This window comes from Bactrocera neohumeralis, chromosome 5 (genome assembly GCF_024586455.1).
Source record: "Bactrocera neohumeralis isolate Rockhampton chromosome 5, APGP_CSIRO_Bneo_wtdbg2-racon-allhic-juicebox.fasta_v2, whole genome shotgun sequence".
NCBI lineage: Eukaryota > Metazoa > Arthropoda > Insecta > Diptera > Tephritidae > Bactrocera > Bactrocera neohumeralis.
In genome coordinates this window covers 61,375,226-61,390,834 of record NC_065922.1, presented here as the reverse complement: position 1 = coordinate 61,390,834, position 15,609 = coordinate 61,375,226, and the positions used below count along the sequence as shown (strand labels likewise).

Genomic DNA, 15,609 nt, shown 5'->3' with positions numbered 1-15,609 from the left:
TTTACATTTTTCACTAAAACAAGTTTTAAACTATATATTTTGTTATATATACTTAGTATGTTATGTTTTTTTTTATATAAACTTGAAACATGAACGAAATAAAAGTGGTTGACTCTCAATGAAAAATGTGTAACTTAGGACAACATGTATCTAAGTTTTGAGCTATTTAAAGCCACTCTGTAGAGTGCTTGGTTTTTTTTCTCCGAGTGTACATATGTATGTATGTACATATATGCTAAATCGACTCAGCTCGCCACGCTGCTCATTTATACTCTTACTTCTTTTTAATTGGCGTAGACACCGCTTACGCGATTATAGCCAAGTTAACAGCGCGCCAGTCGTTTCTTCTTTTCGCTACTTGGCGCCAATTGGATATTCCAAGCGAAGCCAGGTCCTTCTCCACTTGGTCCTTCCAACGGAGTGGAGGTCTTCCTCTTTCTCTGCTTCCCCCGTCGAATACTTTCAGAGCTGGAGTATTTTCGTCCATCCGGACAACATGACCTAGCCAGCATAGCCGTTATCTTTTAATTCGCTGAACTAAGTATGTCAATGTCGTCGTATATCTCACACAGCTCATCGTTCCATCGAATGCGATATTCGCCGTGGCCAATGCGCAAAGGACCATAAATCTTTCGCAGAATTTTTCTCTCGAAAACTCTCAACGTCGAATCAGTTTTGTCTCGTTCAAACTCGTAACGTCGGTTTTTGTTTGCCGAGAGAGGAGCTTTATCAGTTGCTGTTATCGTCCAAAGTAGCACCTGTTGGCAAGAGCAATCCTGCGTTGCATTTCCAGGCTGACATTGTTGGTGGTGTTTACGCTGGTTCCAAGATAGACGAAATTATCTACGACTTCAAAGTTATGACTATGAGAGCCACGAGTGCGACGAGTTTGTTTGATGACAGGATATTTCGTCTTTTTTCACTGCCAGGCCCATTTGTTTTACTCTTTGTTCAGCCTGGAGAAAGCAGAACTAACGGCGCGGGTGTTGAGGCCGATGATATCAATATCGTCGGCATACGCCAGCAGCTGTACACTCTTATAAAAGATTGTACCGGCTCGATTAAGTTCTGCTGCTCGAATAATTTTCTCCAGCAGCAGATTGAAGAAGTCGCACGATAGGGAGTCGCCTTGTCTGAAACCTCGTTTGGTATCGAACGGCTCGGAGAGGTCCTTCCCGACCCTGACGGAGCTTTTCGTGTTGCTCAACGTCAGTTTGCTCATTTATACATATTTATTTTTTTTTTTGACCTCACAATTTGCGAATGAATTGTACAATTATAATTCTTTCTCAACCGCATGAGACACCTTGCAAACCAGCATTGATTGTCTAAGTCACAAGTTAAAATTCAAAATTATAATTTGGGACAGGCAATCGAGTTTTGAAATTTTATGCAAAAATAAAATAATTAATTCCCCATTAATGTAAATATTTCAAAAATCACTGCCGCTATATCAGGCGTAGAAATTGATAAAAATCGGCTGATAGCCACGCCCTTTGTCCAAATTACGGCTAATAATGAAATTGGGACAGTATTTTCATGGTTAACTTTATACCATATACTTATGTATAGTATGTATACTGCGCTTCATCAGGACAGCACCCTTCGGCACTAATGAAGCTACAATTCTAAAATATTTGCGATTATTAACGAACAATTTTTATACCAAATAAAACCATAATTAGTACTTTATCTTTTTACCATATTTTTAATAGTACCTTTTCGAAATCAACAAAAAAATGTATAAAGTTAGGTTACATTTCATAGCACATTTTATAATTTGTATAAACTAATTTAAACTTTTGTATATTATTTTAATAATGAGTCAATCCCGCCTTGTTGAGAATGATTTCAAAGATCCGATTGGGTAGCAATTCGTACAATTTTCAATATAATTTATAATTCCTCTTTAGTGAAATACTGCAGGTCAGACTCGAAAACTTTGCGAGCTAACCATCCACACACCTTTTCTATTCCGTTGATGTTAGGTGAGTAAGGTGCCCACTGCATTAAATCGGCTTCTGTTCTTCAATCCTAGGCATAAATATCCGGACAGTGTGAATTTTGCAGTTCGCACGTAATTGCTCCAAATATGCTCACACAGCACATACAACTATGTAGTCGGTCCAACTTGTGTTCCTCCTTCCGAAGATCGTAGAAATAAATCGACTCTTACAAAATTTGTTTGTTCTTCTGAAATTACAACATAGCTCCAATCAGACTTTAAGGCCACATGCTTAGGTGCAAAATGCAATCGTGTTTATTTTCGGTGAACCTGAGGTGGTAGTTTTTTTGTTGAAAAAATGGTTTCAAATATGCAGCATTCGTTAGCACTCTTACTCACAGTAGATAAGCTCACTTAAACACCAATATCTGCGCGGATTTTGGCGGTCTAATCATTGGAGTTCGATGCTTTTGTCAGAGTTCTTGCTTTCTTTTTTCATGAAATATGAAAAAATTAGAAAACAAAAAATTATGTTCCATAACTGTAAGTTCATAATATCATATTTTCACAAATGAGTTATTTTTTAATAATATATAATATATTATAACTGGATTTTCAATAGGTACGGTACAAAAGTAGACCGACAGAGAAAACCAACGACGTCATATTTTTCCGCTCTTTTGACATTTTTCTTAAGTAAGGTTTGTTTGGCATTTCATCATGGAAAGATATACTATCCAATACCGAGTCAAAATTTTTAAAAATGACCAAAATTCGGGGTCAGTGGCCTTACCTTTAAGAGCGGGTTTTTCAATAAGAGCACTACAAAAGTTTTTTTTAATAAAACTAAAACGGTTTGAGATATCAATAAAATTCTTAATTTCTGTGAAAATACATTCATACGTACTAAATGAATCACCATTGCATCCTGAAAAAATTACGGTTTGGTTCGGTTTATGGGCCGGCGTCGTCATTGGGCCGTATTTCTTCCATGATGATCAAGACCGGCACGTTACTGTGAATGGGAATCGCTACCGCTCAATGATAACCGAATATTTTGGCCCGAATTGGATGATATGGACTTGGACAATATGTGGTTCTAACACGTCACAAGCCACACAGCGAATGTCGCAATCGATTTATTGGAAATCAAGTTTGGTGAACGTATTATTTCATGAAATGGCCCAGTCAATTGGCCGCCCCGGTCGTGCGATTTGACGTCGTTAGTCTATTTCCTGTGGGGCTACATCAATTGTATGATCTATGCCAACAAGCCAGCGACGTTTGATGAACTTTGTACGAATATCAAACGTGAAATTGCAGCAGTATCGGCTGATTTATGCTTGAAAATCGTCAAAAATTGGGTTCAGGGACTGGTCTTCTGGCAAGCGTACCCGTGGTGGCCATGCAAAAGAAATCGAGATCCATAAATAATGGAATCGAATGTACTTTCACAGGAATAAAGAATTTCATTGATATCCCAAACCGTTTTTGATCTATTTAAAAAAAAAACTTCTGTAGCGCTCTTATTGAAAAACCCTATATTTATCGTAAATCATAATGCACAATAGATAAAAAATAGGCTATAACACATTTATCAATCTTTTATAAAATACAAAGTGAATACAGTTGGCAAAAAATTCACCTTCTTTTCACACACATTGATAATAACAACTCATAACTTCACACACACGAGCTATTTTTATTATGCTATTCATAGTCGCTATGACTTTTATTTTTCGCTTACCTAATTAATATATAATTTTTTATGATTTATATCCTCTTTTTGCTTATTTTCAGGAAACGTATCCATCCTCGCCGCCCGTTTGGTTTGCAGAGAGTGAAGAGACAAGCGTAACAAATGCCGTACAAATACTTAGCAATACGAATGGACGTGATAATCATGTTATAAATCAGGTGAGTGAACTTTGTAGGGAATTTACACCGACCACCACTATCGCCTAGTTAAACATCATGGTCACAGCTGTACCACCGGCAAAGCAAATGGTTTTACATACACAAACATATAAATATGCTTGTATGTAGTGTGTAGCATATAGAGTAGCGACCATTAGTAATAGTCTAACAGCAAAATCAACACTATTGCGTTGGTGTTTAATCTACTTTTTTATTTAATCCGTGCGTTTGTTTGTTTTATCAGTTTGGCGTACTCTTCGCTTGACGCTTTTGTAATGAATTTATGCACCTGTTGTTTACCCTTGTTTCTTGGTTCGTCCGTAGGTTGGCATATTACTACGTGAACTGTGCCGCCTGCACAATGTCCCACTGCCACCCGATATCGATAACCTCACAATACCGTTTCAATTGCCACCCCCAAGTGCGTCACCATTGCATCAGCAGCCGGCAGCGCAGCATCAGATCGAGGACATCGATTCGGATCAAGATGATGTAGAAGATCTTATATGCGAGAGCGAGCAGGAGAGTGAGGGCGACGAGGATCTACCATTGGAAATGGACGACGGACGCAGCGCGAATAAAGTTGAGGTAATTTTACACAAATACAATAAAATATTTACATGAATGCACTTGACTGATTTTTTTTGTTTCGCAGAAGGATGAAATGGAAGTGGAACATCTGGCCACATTAGAAAGACTACGACAAAGTCAAAGACAAGACTATTTAAAGGTGAGTTGAATATATATGTACGAGTATAAGTATACACATGTATTTCTATACATACATACATATACAATGTTTGTTCCAAAGTAAACCGGACTTTTTGAATCTAGCGCCCCCTGGTGGCGCCATGTATATGTCGACTGGTGCGTTAGAATCTGCTATCTTTATCGATTGTTCAGTGAGATATCATTGATTTCATGACATTTCATTGATTGGAAGTGAAGTTATTGTGTTTTAAGTGTCAGTATGCTTGTATTATCGGTGCGAAAATGAGCTTCGAACAAAGAGCAAACATTAAATTTTGTTTTAAAATTGGTAAACCTTTTACCGAAACGTTTCAATTGATGAAACAAGTTTATGGCGATGATTGCTTATCCCGTAGCATAGTGCACGAGTGGTTTCAACGTTTTCAAAGTGGTCGTGAGGACATAAATGTCGATCAACATCAAAATCCGTGATCACCGGAAATTTCACTGTGCGTGAATTCATCAAAAATCAGCAGAAATCATCATTGAAATTCATGGAAATGGAAGTGAGCATCTCCAAAACATCGATTTATAGCATTTTGACCGAACATTTGGGCTTACAAAAAGTGTGTGCGCGGTTTGTTCCGCAAAAATTGCTCAGAATCCAACATTCGATCGAGGCTTGTGACCGATTATTTGACCAAAAAACACATTTCAACCATTAACTACTCCTCATATTTACCTAATATGGCACCGTGCGACTTCTTGTCCATGAAAGGAAAGCGTTATGCAGACGTAGAGGCCATTCAAAAGGCTTGCACCGGCATACTGGCCAACGACTAAAACACTCGTTCGACAGGCTTTTGGACCGTGCAAAAAGCTGTATTGAAGCAGAAAGAGACTATTTTTAATAAAGTAAATTGATTTTGCCGAAAAACTATTTGTTTTTTTTTTAAGTCCTGTTTACTTTGGAACATACCTTGTATGTACTTTGTTTGTTTAGCAAACCAGCAAATACGAGGATGTCTGCTAACGAATAAGATATAATTAACTATGCTATTAGTGCAGGAGTGCAGGGAAAGGCTGAACAGCCTTGCAGAACGTAACCAGGTACACCTAATTTGGGTGCCTGGTCACAGAGGTATAGCCGGTAATGAACTGGCGGATGAGCTAGCCCGCTCCGCAGCCTCCACCAAGATGGTGGGACCAGAACCCTTTATTGGGGTAGGTCCACACACCATAAAGGAGCTACTTCGCAAGGAAGAAGGAGTGGGCAGGGAGGAGCACTGGCGGCAAACGAGCGGTATGAGACATGCCAAGCTGCTAATGGGAGGATACAATTTGAGTAGGTTCAAGGTTAGAATAAACCTCCCCAGGAACAAACTCAATCTACTGGTCGCATGGTATACCGGCCACTGCAAGTTGAATAGGCACCTGTACAACATGGGCCTATCGTCTTGCGTTAACTGCCGGTTCTGCGACTTGGAGCCTGAAACCCCGGAGCACCTGCTGATTGACTGCACAGCAGTCTGTAGACGCAGGACTAAGGCCCTTGGATCAATGTTTCCAGATAGGGATCGCATAGCCTCACTAGCGCCAGGAAGTTTATTGAACTTCATCAATGCGCTGGGGCTAGGTGAGTCTATGTCAGTTAGGAGAGGGCACAATAGACCAAAGGTCGCGGTGCATTCCTCGTATTAAATCAATCAATCAATCAATGCTAAAAAGTGACTATAAAAGAGATTGAGAATATTTATAGAATAGCAGAGCAGCTTTGCCATATCCCAACGTCTGAATATAAATCGGCCTCCTTCCGTTACTGAAATCGTTTTCTTTTTATCGGTAGGACCTACTATACATTAAAACAACAAGTTTATAATATTTTTATAATTTAAAATGTAATTATAACATAGGTCAGTCAAACAAATTTTCTAAGGGGTTGGTCGCCGTTCACTTTTAGGAGAAGTTTCATATCCACTTTTCTTTTTAGTCGATTTGAAAATAGTTTGGTTTGTACCACTGCATAAATACTATTTACTTCCGATATAACGCCGAAATGAGGAGCTTAAGAATTATTTTATTTTACACTTGTGGTATTCTTCTAAGTAACATTACTTGCAATATAAGTTAAGACGATAGGAAAATGACAGCAATTGGTCCATTTGACTTCTAATATATAAAATATCGCACATACGATTAATTGTTAGAAATTGCGATTGTACATAGCTTAATGATCGACAACAATTAAACTTGTTTTTAGTTTGTTTGTTTCTCTCATCAAAATGCAAATCTGAAGAGTATTTTTCGCTGTCATTACCAGTGCATTATAATTTGCTACAAAGTTGATTCAGTTTGCCAATAAGAACGTTTAGCTATTATATGATATTAAACTTTTTCTAACCCTATTCTTTTTTGTTTTTGTATCAAAAATAATAATAGTTATGTTGTTTTCTAGTGAGTAATATACAACAATTGTTGTCTAATTAGTTACCTTTACAATTTATCCATAATGCGATGAAACAGGATCGTTTTGATTTCATAGACCCAGCTGTTTTAAGAACGGACGTTTTTTTTGTGACTTTTATTAGCTTCACCTGTTATATACATATATGTTTAAGACAGACTCATTTGGACTCGATTTTGACCCACTTTAAATGAACAAATTCAATATAATCTGATCAAGAATACCGGGATTAAACATTTTCCTTACACAATCTTTGTATGAGATCAAATGAGACAATGGTAGCGTATTAATAAATATAGTTTTAAACGCCTAAAAAGTACACTTTTACAAAATATCTAACAAAAGTATCAACCAGTAGAAACTTCTACTCCAGTTATTTTTTTTAAATGGACTTAATGATTACGATGAAAATTATCAGAAATTCAACCATATCAATTACCACATACAGTTGTGTTATTTTTTATCCAAAACGCGAAAATGCTAAAAACTTTTTTACTGGATCAGTAAAATGAAATATGAAATACCTAACAGTAGAGCAAAGCTACTTTATTGAAAACTAGACGTTTAGCCTGCAAGAATTTCTTTATTGGCCGTTAAGGCCATTAAAGTTAATGATTGTTCCGGTGAAACTTGGATACGTTTTGTGTTGGTAGTCGAAAATTTCTTAGGTAAAGGGGAGTTACCACTAAATTCTTGTGCAAAATATGCTGTCAAACTTTAAGGCTGTAAGAGCAAATATGAGTATCAGGTTACCCTATTTCGGATCATTTGGGGAAATTATACTGAGGAACTTGGTTCCACCAAGATTTAAAAGTTATAAAAAAATAACAATTACTGCTGGTCCTTAAACAAAGAAGAAGAGGAGAGGGAAACTCATAAAAGCCGTTGAATTTAATTATACAAAACAAAACTGACATTGGTGTTCATATATGTTATTTTTTTTCATGTTTTTCAATTTTTAATAAATATTTTATCAAACTAAAACGTAAGTTGTTTTTAGTTTTTTTTACTCTATTTATTAATGAGAATAAAGCTACAATAGTTTTTGTTTCTATTCACGTAGATGCTTCCTTGAACACCTCTTAATTTAATATACATACATACCTATAACTGCAAAGCTCTGGCTGCTTATTTCGAAGTACATTATAAGGATTTTTTTATCATTATATTGCAGGGTTCTGTTTCTGGTTCCGTTCAAGCAACCGATCGTCTCATGAAAGAGCTACGTGACATCTACCGTTCCGATTCCTTTAAGAGTAATATGTACTCCATAGAGTTAGTAAACGATTCGATATACGAGTGGAATATACGCCTGAAATCTGTTGATCCTGACAGCCCGCTACACAACGACTTGGTCATGCTCAAAGAGAAGGAAGGAAAAGACAGCATATTGCTGAATATTATTTTCAAAGAAACCTATCCATTTGAGCCGCCATTCGTACGAGTAGTGCATCCTATAATATCGGGTGTGTTGTATATATGAATTTCTAATAAACCATTGAACATTTGTTATTTTCATGTCACGCTTTTTTAGGTGGCTATGTACTCGTGGGCGGTGCCATATGTATGGAACTGCTGACAAAACAGGGCTGGAGCTCCGCTTACACTGTGGAAGCTGTCATCATGCAAATTGCCGCAACCCTCGTGAAGGGTAAAGCCAGAATACAATTTGGCGCTACAAAGGTAGGTTCCATATTATTATTATAAAGATTTCGCTATTTTTTTTTTTTTTTGTTGCGGAATTCCTAAATTCCATCTTTAGGCATTATCGCAGGGTCAGTACAGCTTGGCGCGTGCACAGCAGAGCTTTAAATCCCTGGTGCAAATACACGAGAAAAATGGTGAGCAATTGACATATTTTTTTCACCAACGAACGCGAATATTTAAATTTGACGTTTCTTTTTTGCAGGGTGGTTCACACCGCCAAAAGAAGATGGCTAAAAACGCATTAACGGCATCGTCTCTTTCTCTACCCTAAATAGCGAGTAATTCATGCATATTAATATACGTTTTTATCATTTCCTTCGTTAAAAAAACAAAAAAAAAGCAAAATAATTATATCTTATAAATATACTTAAATTATAGTTGATATAAAACGCAAACAAATCTATCCATGTATACATAAAAGGCACTAAACATATAAGAGAACTAGAAAAAGTTAGTAAAAACTTAAAGTATAAGCAAATAATTATAACAATGATCACATTTGGCAGGAAAGCGCAAATATTACTAGCATAGTTCTAAAACCACTTTGTAAATCAACACAATTGGAACAGTAGCATATTTACTTGGTAAATGACCACATGCGAAGCGTATGAGAATCCAATACTACACATTTGTATATGAACTGAAGGTTTTTGAACACAGGATATATTCGTTCACCATTCGTCAAAAGACCGTATGCTATTAATATATTTTACGTATGTACTTATGTAAATGCATGTCTAAACTAAATGTGTGTCTATTTTGGGTGTAAAAATAAGCGTCTACATTAATGAAAAACAACTATGCTAGGCCTTGTTGCAGTTGTGAAAAGAAAAATTTGAATAAATTAAATATTTAGTTGTATTTATGCAGATGTGTGAGCATATGTTTAGTTCCAATTACACTCAGCTAGAGGAGAGAATTTATGTTCCGCAAAATTTAACGCACTACCGTAGGTTAGGGGATGTATCTTATAATACCAAACGTTTGTGGAAATATTTATTTAAATAGTTGTAAAAATATAATAAATAAAGTAATTACAAAATGCCACATAATTTATATAGAAAATATTGCTTGTGAATAAATTTCGATTAAACGGAGTGACTACAGTTTAATTTACCAGTTGTACTTTTTCAAAACAGTTAATACTGAGCTAAAAAATTACAAAAAAGAAAACTCTAAACTGCTTTTAAACAATCGCATACAATTGAAGAGAACCTTTAAAGTTTTTGTTTTGATAAATTAAAAAGTTTACTTTTGCTATGAAATCGAAAATTGTCGAAAGACTTTTAAAAAATTTGATAGAACCTCAGCACATTCGGCTCCATGGAATTCTAAATGCTTCAAGTTTATATTGAGGCAAGATTAATCCCCTCCGTAGTATTCACTTAAGCTATTTGTGGATTATTACAATAAAAACTAGATACACATTATTGTATTATATTTTCCTTATAAGCAGTATTGCAAATACTCAATAATATTGGCAATAAGAAACAAAATTTAAAGTTTATTAAAATGTTTTTTTTTTTTTTTAGATTTTTGTCAAAATCAGGAGAATTTTATTTATTCGTATGTTATGTTTTCATTTCAATCAGTGGTCTCACATGTGTTATGTGCTATTTATGGTTTTCTCTTTTATGTTTCTTTTCCTACTAAATACAAATATCTCATTCAGAAGTCTAGTAAATAATCATAAATAACGTGTCCATATTAATCAAGTTTTTAAGTTTGCTAAGAACTACAATTAAATACGTACAACAATTGCAATACAAAAACAAGGAAGTTTAATCGTAATTGAAATATTTAATAATGATTAAATTAAAGTGATCCAAATTGCAACAATAAGAAATGTAAAAACCGTATAATCATAAAAAAAACATTATTTAAGTTTGTATTGTATATTCATCAAAATCACATTCATGCCATGTAAACAAACATACATGCTGACAAATGATTATGCGCTAGTAGTTATACTAAGAAGTTCTGTACGTACACCCACAATACATGTTGTTAAAAAGGCTAGTTGTAAGATCGCTATCATTTAAGTATTTATAAATTACTTGAAATGATAAACGAACTTTATATTCAGTTTAGGTTAAATATCAACAAAATAATGGGCTTACAACTACATAGGTAGCTACGTATACTATGTACCATATGCATATGCTAAGAATTTGTAGCGTGTAGTGTATGTTAAGATACACATACATATAGTATATATTGTATTTTAAAATGTCGAAGTAAATATAATAACTACCTATATAATACATTGAATACCCACATATAAATAATATAGCTGCATTATTATTAATATTACAAATATATTTTACAGTATATGATATGTGAATTATTTCATTGATAAAAATATAAATGCAACATTATTTAAGTTAAAGTACATGAACGTGAATAAATTACGGAACGGATTATCCAACTTTCAAACGCATCTATGTATATTTCATTCCTTACCTCTTTCAACACAATGTAAATTCTTCCAACATATTAAAGAGTTTCGCCGGTATTGTAAGGGCAAACGACATCTGTCAAATATTAAAATACACACGTTCTTAAGGACACAGTTATTTTGACAGCTGCACGACTACACGACTGCAGGCCGACAGTTTTCGCTCTCGCTAACTTCAATATATTTTTATACAATATTTGCCAACGACAGTTGAGTTGAAAGTGTAAACACAATGACTGCGACAGACTGCAAACTACATCTGTCAAATATTAAAATACACACGTTCTTAAGGGCAGTGTTATTTTGACAGCTGCACGACTACACGACTGCAGGCCGACAGTTGTCGTTCTCGCTAACTTCAATATCCTCCTATTTTTGCCAACGACAGTAGAGTTGACAGTAGAATGGAAGATAGAAAGAGGAGGTAGAGTGGTGATGCCACTAATATGTAAAATGTAAAATTATTCACAGCTCTAACAAACTTGACGTTATTTTACAAATAAAAGCATAAAATAGCTATATTATAGCTCTATTATATCATTTGTAATAACAATTGATAATTTAAAGCAAAAATATTGACCTATTTACATATTTTTTGCATAAAAAATTTCACTTTGAACAAAATATTAAAATTTCATTGAAGTGAAAGGAATAAGTATGGCCGCAACGAAATTGTGTACATGCAAAATGGAGAGCTGTGTTGTCTTGTGTACATGCCGGCCATTGCTATGTCGCTGCCTTCTTACAAATGTTCATGTAGTAGGATTCACGACGCCATTTTCAGTTCACTGTCGTGCTGCTGTAGTCTGTCGCGCTCATTGTGTTCAGCACCTGAAGGAACAGTTCTATATATATTCTTATGGAAGGCATACACGCACCAATTATTGTACCAATTTGATCGAATTGTACAACTGATTGTTACGTATATGGGGCAATTGTATGAGTTGTACCAACTGATTGGATGGAAATCAAATTTTTTTGATATTTTGTCAAGTTGGTTGTGTTAGTTGGATCGTGTTTGGGTTGGTCGTGCGATTTCAAACGATTTCCCCATGGCCTGCGCCAGCCAAAATTTAAACTGGGAAAATATGAGTTCAACAAGTTTTGACTTATAAATATTAGAGAAAAAATTCACTGCTCCCCGACACCTATACCAAATGGTGATAGCCTCTTCTGCGAATTGTCGGTTCTGGGACATGGACCCGGAAACTACATAGCAACTGCTTCTAAGACTTTCATATTAATGTAAGGAGCACATTGCCTCGTTGGCGCCTAACACAATGCATGAATTTATATTGTTTTAAGAGGAAGTTCCCTCCCTATGGTATTTACAGTTTTCAATTCAATTGAGGTATACAAAATTGGTTTCATAGATTTTCAATAGAGATAGAGAGACATTTTTGGAGCAAAGCATTTTTCTTCGAGAACGACGTTGGTTTAATGTCCTTAATGTTGCTGCCAAGATGCCTTATCAAAGTTCCCCATATTTTTAGAAATAAAACTAATCAATTGTTTTAAAATACTTATCTCTATTTCTAAGTTTGAGTGTCTGTCGGTACTTAATTTACACACAATATATTTACACTATTTGATGACATTCTAATGCTATACTGTCAGAATTGACGACTCCTTTGCTTGAGCAGACTGTTTTAGTTGATCATTATCGGCTTTCACAAAACGTATCATCTCATCAATGCTATCAGAACCTTCTGTAGCAGTTTGAAGTAATTCTAAACACCCCTGTAGTTCTAGTAAATCGTAGGTTAGGTTGACTTCTCGACGTAACACTCCAGCTAATCTTATAAAATCTTTGCCTAATACACCAGTGAATTCATGAAACTTCGATCCATAAACATCCAACAATATCATTGCAACATCAATCATGACGCGCATAAATCGCTGTTCTCCAATGTAATTACATATGAATGATATCATCCGTGAGAGAAATTCATGGCTTCGTCCGGCTAATGCACGATGTAAGCCTTTGCGATGTATGAGCTCTTGCATAACACTAATTGTCACTTCAGGATTACGTCGTACAAAACATGTCTTCATTACAGTGTCCAAACATTTTACATACTCGTACCTTCGCAACAAGTTATCATATCTTTGTAATTTTTGAAAGTCGCCAGTACGGATTTCATGATCTACTTTAACTGAAGTTAAGGGTGGAGGTTTGTTAGTTGACCTCTTAGTTATTTCGTCCTTATTACGATCTATTTCCATATTTTGGATTGAAATTAGACCGTCAACCATGCCAGCAACAACCGTCTGATCCCCCGGTGCTACACCAAGACTCAGTACAGCATTTGGGAAATCAAGCGTATGTACAGTTTGATAAGTGGCAACATCATAGATCTTAACATGGCGATCCAAACTGCCTGATAACAAACGTTTGCCATTGGAACCAAGACGCAGACTTGTTATTGTTTTATGGTGCTGTGAAATTTTCGTGAGTAGTCGACATCCTGCAAAAGCATCCCAAACACACATTTCTGTACCGCCGGCGCTGATAAAAATACCACCCGTAGGGAGAAAAAGCAATGATTCAACAGGACTGCCATGATCGATACTGTATGAAATTTGTTGCGTACGAGTGTCGTACATCTTTATTTTACCATCATAACCACCTGATATTAATGTATCTGGTGACATGGGATTTATTGCTCCGGCTCTTATGTAGTCTTCATGTTCAGCAAACGTCAATGTAGCCTTCTCAGATGCAATATCCCATAACTTTACAGTACGATCATCTGAAAAACTTGCAATATGCAGCAAATCTTGTGTAAACTGCGCGCGATGTACTGGACCTCTGTGTCCCTTAAACAACCGCAAAACATTTTTGCTAGAGGGATCAAAAAGTTTTACCAAACCTTGCTCATCACCTGCCACAAGTAAACGACCATCTTGGCGAAAAGTTCCTCCGTAAGCAGTTTCTTGAAATCGTGATAAATTCTTTACAACCAATTTCGTAATGGGATTGTAAATTTGTACGCGTACAGAACAAGTCACAGCAAAATAATGCGGCTCAATAGGACTGAAGTCTACATAGTCGATCGCACCAAACTCTTTCACAAGTGTAGGCACCTAAGAAAGCAAAAACAACACTCTTGTTTAATATTCGATTGTTTATTGTAAACAGCAATCTTACACTCAATTGTTTCCAGTATATAGTATCAGGCGTGACAATTTTACCAGTTTTGAGGTACTTTTTAGTGTTCAATCGTTTAAACTGAGACATTTTTGATTTTTAATAGATCACTATTAATTCAATTTGTTAATAAATCCACCGAACAAATAAATTAATACAATGTTTTGACTTTTTGCTGCACGTGTAGTCTGTTCACATTTCGCGTTGCCACTTAATAAATATCGGGTGATTTTTTAAGAGCTTGATAACTTTTTTAAAAAAAAAACGCATAAAATTTGCAAAATCTCATCGGTTCTTTATTTGAAACGTTAGATTGGTTCATGACATTTACTTTTTGAAGATAATTTCATTTAAATGTTGACCGCGGCTGCGTCTTAGGTGGTCCATTCGGAAAGTCCAATTTTGGGCAACTTTTTCGAGCATTTCGGCCGGAATAGCCCGAATTTCTTCGGAAATGTTGTCTTCCAAAGCTGGAATAGTTGCTGGCTTATTTCTGTAGACTTTAGACTTGACGTAGCCCCACAAAAAATAGTCTAAAGGCGTTAAATCGCATTGGTGGCCAACTTACGGGTCCATTTCTTGAGATGAATTGTTCTCCGAAGTTTTCCCTCAAAATGGCCATAGAATCGCGAGCTGTGTGGCATGTAGCGCCATCTTGTTGAAACCACATGAGTCAACATTTAAATGAAATTATCTTCAAAAAGTAAATGTCATGAACCACTCTAACGTTTCAAATAAAGAACCGATGAGATTTTGCAAATTTTATGCGTTTTTTTTTTTAAAAAAAGTTATCAAGCTCTTAAAAAATCACCCGATATATAAATAAATAATACCGGGGTAAATGTTCAGGAAAACGGCTTTTCGGAAAACGTGCACCAATTTTCACGGGAAATGTCTAAAAATACTCGTTTTTAGTTCTATTTTACGAATATGTTAGGCGCGTGCTTTTAAAAACAAGATTTTTTTTGTTTTAATAGAAAAACATCGTATTTCCCGAAATGAAAAATTCACTTTTGCACTTTACACGTCTTTAGATGTTAAAAATATGTTTTCTATCAATTATATACACATTATTATTGATGTTGGTTAGTTAATTAATAAGAGAAATTGTTTTTTTTTTTTTTTATTTTCATAAAAAAAAATGAAAAACTTTATAATCACTTTACTTCAACGAAAATGGCAAGGTTATGTTCGAAATTATGGCATCACTGTTGTAAATTCGAATGGGTTCATGAACTGATCGTTTTGAATTATCGATACTCTCGATATTCGAGACT

General features: G+C 35.5%; 2 protein-coding genes across 3 annotated transcripts in view; one reads left to right on the top strand and one right to left on the bottom strand.

Annotated features, from left to right (window-relative positions):
* Nucleotides 1-11,163, top strand: part of LOC126759442 (ubiquitin-conjugating enzyme E2 Q2) — a 29,484-nt gene extending 18,321 nt beyond the window's left edge. For both annotated transcript variants that reach the window (XM_050474255.1, XM_050474256.1), the window contains 7 exons: nucleotides 3,746-3,862; nucleotides 4,187-4,450; nucleotides 4,518-4,592; nucleotides 8,191-8,482; nucleotides 8,551-8,699; nucleotides 8,779-8,857; nucleotides 8,926-11,163. In XM_050474255.1, the coding sequence (XP_050330212.1) occupies nucleotides 3,746-3,862; nucleotides 4,187-4,450; nucleotides 4,518-4,592; nucleotides 8,191-8,482; nucleotides 8,551-8,699; nucleotides 8,779-8,857; nucleotides 8,926-8,957 (1,008 nt within the window). In that variant the 3' untranslated portion in view covers nucleotides 8,958-11,163. The remainder of the gene's footprint in view (nucleotides 1-3,745; nucleotides 3,863-4,186; nucleotides 4,451-4,517; nucleotides 4,593-8,190; nucleotides 8,483-8,550; nucleotides 8,700-8,778; nucleotides 8,858-8,925) is intronic.
* A 1,527-nt stretch (nucleotides 11,164-12,690) lies between these two features.
* Nucleotides 12,691-14,541, bottom strand: LOC126759425 (U3 small nucleolar RNA-associated protein 15 homolog). The gene is made up of 2 exons (XM_050474216.1): nucleotides 14,333-14,541; nucleotides 12,691-14,268 (listed from the first exon to the last, which is right to left on the bottom strand). Exons 1-2 carry the CDS (start codon nucleotides 14,420-14,422, stop codon nucleotides 12,787-12,789), a joined length of 1,572 nt encoding a protein of 523 aa, XP_050330173.1. The 5' UTR covers nucleotides 14,423-14,541; the 3' UTR covers nucleotides 12,691-12,786.
* Between the last annotated feature and the right edge of the window lie 1,068 nt (nucleotides 14,542-15,609).